Below are 7668 nucleotides of genomic sequence, written 5' to 3'. Positions count from 1 at the left end.
GATTCGCGAATCGCGAACTTAGACTGCGGCGGTGAAATCACAAGACTCGGCTTGCTTTGTTACACGAGAGACTCGGCTACTCGTTCGGTAAGGTTCGAAAGAGAGAATTTAATCGTAATGGTATTTGTCGCTTGAGTGCTTAACAGCTTCTCTTGTCTGTCTCGTGCGTTGTTTCGCTGGTGAATTCGGGAAGGAATCTGATTGGAGAATATTCCTTTTTGGGAATGGTGGGGTAGGTAAATTTGATTGGTAGGCTGAAATGCGAGGGTGGATCTTCTGAGGGTCGTGAGGAGGAGCTTGGTTGTTTAAATAATTGGAATGTTAGTTAGGACATTCGCAGGTAGTGGTTATTGGGGTAATCGAACATGTGCCTTGCAGCTGTGGAGCAGTTTGGGAATTTCGGTGATTGTCGAGGACAGCGAAAGTCGCGAACAATGCGTCGGTCGAAAGTTATTTTTTTTGTAGTAGGTAAGCGCGCCGACCCCGTCGTAAACGCGCGGGAGGTCGGTGGTCTACGTAGCCTCGCTTGGGTTTTTGAGGGACGACGGAACATGCCGCCCCCCTTGAACGGTCGCGTTCAATGAATCAAATTATAACAATTCGGAATGTGAAATCGATAGGGGCGAATCTCGCAAGTTTACACGGTTATTAATTACAATTATCCTAACTTATATACATTTTTACAGTTCGCGGTATCTCTGTTTTCTTAAAGCTTAATCTATTCTGCATATTATACAATCATATGTACATCTCCATACTACGCGTCGGATAGCTCCTCGTCTAACGGAAGTGGGAATATGTGTCGCACGCTCCTTTTGTACGAACCGTTGATGGTTCGGAGAGTGACCACGCGTACGACGCCGTCTCCTCTGGGATGGAGATCCGTGACACGCGCTAGGCTCCACTGCATAGCTGGCAGGGTATCTTCCTTTAGGAGTACCAATGTTCCTACTCCTAGATGCCTATTTGGATTACTACGCCATTTACTCCTAATATTTAATTCATTGAGATAGTCCTTGTGCCATCGGAGCCAGAAGTGTTGTTTAATCTTCTGTATGTGTTGCCATGCTGTTAAGCGATTAGTGGTGATCTCTGACAAATCACGCTCAGGTAGAGCAGTCAATGACTCACCAATAAGGAAATGTGCCGGAGTAAGGGCATGAAGGTCGTTCGGATCGGGCGACAGTGGTGTTAGAGGGCGTGAATTTAAAATTGCTTCAATCTCTATTACGTAGGTATTAAGTTCTTCGTATGTGAATAATGTATCCTCAACAGTACGATGTAGGTGATGTTTGAAGGTTTTCACCGCGGCCTCCCATAATCCTCCGAAATGAGGAGATCTCGGAGGTGAAAAATGCCACGTGATGGGTTTATCGCGTAATCTGTTTATTATCGTTTCCCGCTGCTGTTCTGACTCTAGGAACACTTGTATTTCGTTCAACTGGTTATTAGCACCTACAAAATTCGTAGCATTGTCGGAGTATACAGGGTGTCCCGTAAATAGTGTAAGAGCCGGAAATGTGGGGTAGCTGAGACGATTCTGAACAACAATTTCCTTTGCAAAAATGTCGGATGGAGCTTCGTTTTTGAATTATTAACGAAAAACACTGACGAATCACGGCGCGCGCTTGCCGCGCGCTCAGGGCCGTCCGAACTAAGAGAGCCACCGTGTCGGGTAGGTAGCAAGATGTGCATCGGAGATACGTGGAGGAACGAATACAAATAATTAAAAATACTACCACTGCAACTGTTACCTCTGCGGATTGGATAAATCAGCCAGCTAAATCGAATTTATTAATTATTTGTATTCGCTGTTTCCAAGGAAGAAGGAATAAAATGTGGGAAGATGCTCTCGGAATTTTTAGGAAAGTAATTCTTCGCACCTGAGTGACGCTTCTCGCCAGAGTGTGTTAAAATTAAAATAAGAATTATTTTCAGAAAATTAAAATAAATACGGTAAGAACCATTTGTAATCGTTTGTTATTAAAAACTGTACTGGAAAAGCAGACTGGATTTGTGCATACCGAAACATTCTTCGCATGCAAGGGGTTAATAGAGAATTAATTGAAATTCGCCTTACCCATTTACTTGCAAGTTGCAATAGTGCCGGTTAGTGCACCCCTGTCAATCATGGAAAGGTCGAAGACCCCAATAAAAATCAGCTGATGGGACGGCCCGGTCACTGCACTCGCTTCTTACCCCGAAAACACTTCACAGCACGGTCACTAGCACTTTTCACTTTTACATTTTCGGGGTAAGAAGCGGGTGCAGTGACCGGGCCGTCCCATCAGCTGATTTTTATTGGGGTCTTCGACCTTTCCGTGATCGACAGGAGTGCACTAACCGGGCCTTATTGTCAGCGCAGCAGAGCAACTTGCTAGTAAATGGGTAAGTCGAATTTCAATTATTTCTCTATTAAAGCCTTTGCATTCGTGGAATGTTTCGGTATGCACAAATCCAGTCTGCTTTTCCAGTACAGTTTTTAATAACAAACGATTACAAATGGTTCTTACCGTATTTATTTTAATTTTCTGAAAATAATTCTTATTTTAATTTTAACACACTCTGGCGAGAAGCGTCACTCAGGTGCGAAGAATTAATTTCCTAAAAATTCCGAGAGCATCTTCCCACATTTTATTCCTTCTTTCTTGGAAACAGCGAATACAAATAATTAATAAATTCGATTTAGCTGGCTGATTTATCCAATCCGCAGAGGTAACAGTTGCAGTGGTAGTATTTTTAATTATTTGTATTCGTTCCTCGACGTATCTCCGATGCACATCTTGCTACCTACCCGACACGGTGGCTCTCTTAGTTCGGACGGCCCTGAGCGCGCGGGAGGCGCGCGCCGTGTTTCGTGAGTGTTTTTCGTTAATAATTCGAAAACGAAGCTCCATCCGACATTTTTGCAAAGGAAATTGTTGTTCAGAATCGTCTCAGCTACCCCACATTTCCGGCTCTTACACTATTAACGGGACACCCTGTATATATGAAGAAATTAGATACCATGTTTTGATGATTTAAACATATGGCGTCTTTATAATTTAGATTGTGATTTACGTTCACACTGTACCCAATAATTTGTTATGGGATCCACGAATTGTGCAAGCTATTGGGTCCTAACCATTTTACGTACACGCTGTTCATCTTCTTATTTTATGTCGCATGTTCTTCTTCTGCGAAAAGCGCAACGTTTTTTTTGCAAAATGTTTTAGATTACACTGAACATGTGCAAAAACGTATGCAATGCATTTGTGGACGAACACATGCAAAAAAAAATACAACCTCTGCAAAACGTATAACATTGCATTTGCGGACACAGATTTCTATAATATATCGCGAACATCACCGAGAGCATCATCGGGAACGGTGATTTTTTGTAATATATCGTGTGCATCACTATACACATTAACACAAAAGACGACAGTATGGATCATCAAGAGCAGGAGCTATATGAGCAAGCCGCTCAATTAAGGTCGATGGAAGAATACAATTTATGGGAACATCGACTTGGCGACTATCAATTCGTTGGAGGAACGAAGCCGGAAATTGTTGTTCAGATTCGTCTCAGCTACCCCACATTTCCGGCTCTTACACTATTTACGGGACACCCTGTATATCAGTTGCATAACCGCGCCGGGAGAAAAATCTTTTTAAAGTAGCTAGGAATGCATCCGTGGATAAGTCGCTAACTAGTTCCAGGTGTATGGCCTTTGTCGCAAAACAAATAAATACGGCGACATACACCTTAAGCCTTTTAGTGTTGCGATGCCTTTTTTCCTTTATATAGAAAGGGCCGCAATAATCAATTCCTACTTGTTTGAACGGTCGTATCAGATTGACTCGGTCCCTCGGTAAATTGCCCATTGGATACGCGGGTGCATCCTGTGGGTCAACTCGAAAACATCGTATGCATTTACGGATGATGAGCCGCATTGCGTTTTTCCCGTCAATAGGCCAATATCTCTGTCTGGTCGCATTAAGTGTCCCTAAAATACCAGCATGCAATTGGTTTATGTGTTCATGCATAATAATTAGTTTAGTCAGGTAGTCGGAACGCGGCAGTAAAATGGGATGCCTTTGCTTGTATGGCAGATTTGAATTTTTTAAGCGACCGCCTACACGTATAAGTCCATCATTATCGAGGAATGGATTTAAATTAATAATTTTACTGTCCCCTGGTACGACCCCTTCTTGTTTTAGTTTCTTCATTTCGCGCGCAAAATGTCGGTCTTGTATATTTTTAATTATGCAATTGTGAGCTCTGTGGATTTCGAATGTCGATAAGCGCCCTGAATTTGCTTCTAATCGCGCTGAGTTTTTACAAAATCGAATACAATAGGCTATTACCCTTTGGAGAGTGGCCCATGAGGAAAATCGTTCCAGAAAGTCGCACGACTTTACATTGCTAACTAGGCTAGTAACTGACCTTCGTTCAGGTACTTCGAGAAAAGGTAGGTTTGTGACCGGCCATTTCGTAGGTGGCTCGGAGAGCCAGGTAGGTCCGTTTAACCAGAGGTGGTTCTGTAGGAATTCCGAAGGTAACTGGCCTCGCGAAATACAATCCGCGGGATTGTCGGAAGAATTGATATGTTTCCAATCTTGCTGATTTGTATATTCTTGAATCTTGGTAACTCTGTTGGCGACAAATGTTCTTAGGGTGTGCGGTTCAGTTCCTATCCAATGCAGAACAATTGTGGAATCGAACCAGAAGTTAGTTGAATTGAAGGGATAATTGATAGCAGTTCGAATTGTTTGATACAAGTTCACAAGTAATTCTGCAGCACATAATTCTAGTCTTGGTATGGAGACTATCTTTAGTGGTGCTACTCTGGATTTTGCTGCCACCAGATTTACCTTAATATTGCCTTGAGCATCGGCCGATCGAATATAAACACAGGCTCCGTAAGCCTTCTCGCTAGCATCAGAGAATCCATGTAGTTGGATCTCTACTGCATTTTTTATTACTATTCCGCGATTTATTGAAAAGTTGTTTAGTAAAGCTAATTGTTCCTTATATTCCTTCCAACTAGTTTGCAATTCTTGGGATACGATATCGTCCCAAGCTATGCCGGATTTCCACAATTGTTGCATAATAATTTTTGCGGTTACAACTACTGGCCCTAACAATCCTAACGGGTCGAAAAGTTGCGCGATTTTTGAGAGTATAGTTCTCTTGGTGTTTTGTGACTCATTGTCACTAGTTACTCGATAAGTAATTGTATCGCTTACAGGGTGCCAATAAATTCCCAAGGTTTTTTGCACGGTTTGCGAATCTAAGCACAGATGATCTGTCGAGGGTCGTTCTCGAAGCCCTTCGACGAGAGACGCTTCGTTCGATGCCCACTGTCTAAGGGTCATCCCGCCTGAATTGAGTGTTTTAATTAATTGGTTCCTAAGTTTAACCGCTTCGCCTAACGTACGCGTCCCAGTTAAGAGGTCGTCCATGTAAAAATCGTTCTTAATTGCCTCGGCCGCTAAGGGGTAGAGTTCAACTTCATCGACAGCTAGTTGTTGCAAACTACGTACCGCGAGGAATGGTGCAGAGGTTGTACCATACGTTATCGTATTTAGTTTATAGGTTTTGATCGCGTCCCTGGGATTGTTACGCCACAGAATTTTTTGGTACACTGTGTCTTCTGGGTGTAGCAAAATCTGCCTAAACATTTTCTCGATATCGGCTGTTAAGACGTACGTATGGGAGCGGAATCGCGTGATTAATTTAAATACGTCGTCCTGAATTGTCGAGCCCGCCCTGAGAGCATCGTTTAATGATATTCCGGTACTGGTTTTCGCGGACGCGTCAAAGACGACGCGGAGCTTCGTGGTAAGGCTACTAGCTTTGATAACCCCATGATGCGCGAGATAACAATCTCCTTCCGATGACTCATTATTCATAATTTCGGTCATATGCCCCAACGCCCTGTATTCGGCTAAAAATTCGCTATATTGCTGATTTAAAACAGCGTTGGATTGCAGTTTTTTCTCTAGTGCAAGGAAACGTTTTAGCGCTAACTCATAGGAATTTCCAAGCTGGACTTTCTTATCGTTAAAGGGTAAGCGCACTATATAACGACCCCTTGTATCGCGTTTAGTAGTTTGTTGGAACAACTCTTCGCACAAATTTTCTTGGGGCGAATATACTCTATTGACCGGGTATTGCTCTAACTGCCAAAATTTTTCTATCTGAGAGTTTAATTGTTGAGTCGTTACCAAATTACATCTGATTGGAGTATTCTCTATCTCGCCGGAAATAACCCAGCCTAATTCTGTTTCCTGGAGTATTACTTTATCGGTTAAGCGGATTCTATCCTTTCCTAGGAGTTTGTAATATAAATACTCGCCTAACAGCAAATCGATATTGGAAGACTTATTAAAGGTATTGTCGGCTAATGTTATGTTAGGTGGAATTTGCACTAAATTCTTATTGAACGTTCGCGACGGTAGTGCATTGGTGATTTCTGACATTGTGAGAAAGACAGAATTGCATTTGAACCTTGAATTTACTGCTCTAATTTGGGCCTCGACGGCGTATTTGACCCGACTCTCTTGGAGTCTTATACCTGAGGTGGATACGTTTACGCGCGACTTGGGTAGCTTCAGGTAGTTCGCGAGTCTTTCAGTTATGAAATTGCGTTGCGAACTTGGGTCTAGAAGAACTCTACATTCATGTTCCTTATTGTTAGCATCTAGAATTTTAACCCTAGCGGTAGATAGCAAAATTTCTGATTTAAGATTGTCCAATGCTGTTAATGTTACGGTTGTCGGAGCGGACTCCGGATTACGTGCTTTTTCTATAGAGTTATTTATCGCGAAATTTTCTAAGTGTAATAATGTATGGTGTTTCCTTCCGCATTTTCGACAGGTAGTCGACCGACACTCCGCAATACCATGCCCTTGGTTTAGACAATTAATGCAGTGCTTCAATGATTTAATTGCTTTAAATCGATCTTGAGGACCTTGACTTAGAAATTGCTGGCACTGATTAATGTAATGTTCTTGTTTGCAAATGGGACAGGACTTCGCGGGCTTCACGCTAGCGAATGTATTAATCCTATTGACAGGTTTCGGGAATCTATCAGGATACCTTTTTGAAGTATTGTCGCGAGTATGCGTAACTAATTTGGCGGGCTCATCATCCCGCGCGTATTTATTTATAAACATTAATAGGTCGTTAAATTTTGGCATAACACCGTCTTCGATAGTTCGCTCCCAGGAGGTGCGTGTTTGTTTATCGAGTTTCGCGGAAACTATATAGATAATCATTTCGTCCCAATCGACTGGTTGATGTAATGATCTTAATGCATTAATATGCATTTCTGCTCCTTCAGATAAGGCGCACAATGAGGATGGCTTATCCTTCACTACCTCGGGTAATTCGAATAAAGCACTTATGTGACCCTGAATGATTTTTCGCGGTTGACTGAATCGTTTTTGGACTAACTCCCACGCTACTAGGTAATTTTCTGCCGACGCGGTTAATGCGTTTGTCACCGACGCTGCGTTGCCCGTTAGATACGATTTTAACAAGTGAAATTTGTGAATTACCGGAATACTATCATTTTCATGCACTAGTGAGTTAAAGGTGTCGTAGAAGCTCTGCCATTCTATGAAATTACCGTCAAACGGTTTGATATGAATCTTCGGTAATACAGGGTGTTCGGCCAT

General features: G+C 42.4%; 1 protein-coding gene across 1 annotated transcript; it reads right to left on the bottom strand.

Annotated features, from left to right (window-relative positions):
* Positions 1–757: 757 nt before the first annotated feature.
* Positions 758–7668, bottom strand: LOC143344541 (uncharacterized). The gene is made up of 2 exons (XM_076770678.1): positions 4563–7668; positions 758–1455 (listed from the first exon to the last, which is right to left on the bottom strand). The coding sequence occupies exons 1-2, from the start codon at positions 7666–7668 to the stop codon at positions 758–760; spliced, it is 3804 nt and encodes a 1267-aa protein (XP_076626793.1).

The sequence above is a fragment of the Colletes latitarsis genome, chromosome 8 (assembly GCF_051014445.1).
Source record: "Colletes latitarsis isolate SP2378_abdomen chromosome 8, iyColLati1, whole genome shotgun sequence".
In the NCBI taxonomy this organism is placed as follows: domain Eukaryota; kingdom Metazoa; phylum Arthropoda; class Insecta; order Hymenoptera; family Colletidae; genus Colletes; species Colletes latitarsis.
Note: the sequence above shows the minus strand (reverse complement) of the source record. Positions and strands in the feature narration are given on the sequence as shown.

Coding starts and splice junctions, on each gene's coding strand:
- LOC143344541 (XM_076770678.1), bottom strand. CDS start 7,668: ATGGCCGAACACCCTGTATTACCGAAGATTCATATCAAACCGTTTGAC. Junction 1,456..4,562: donor TTCCGACAATCCCGCGGATT/GTATTTCGCGAG, acceptor CGAATTTTGTAG/GTGCTAATAACCAGTTGAAC.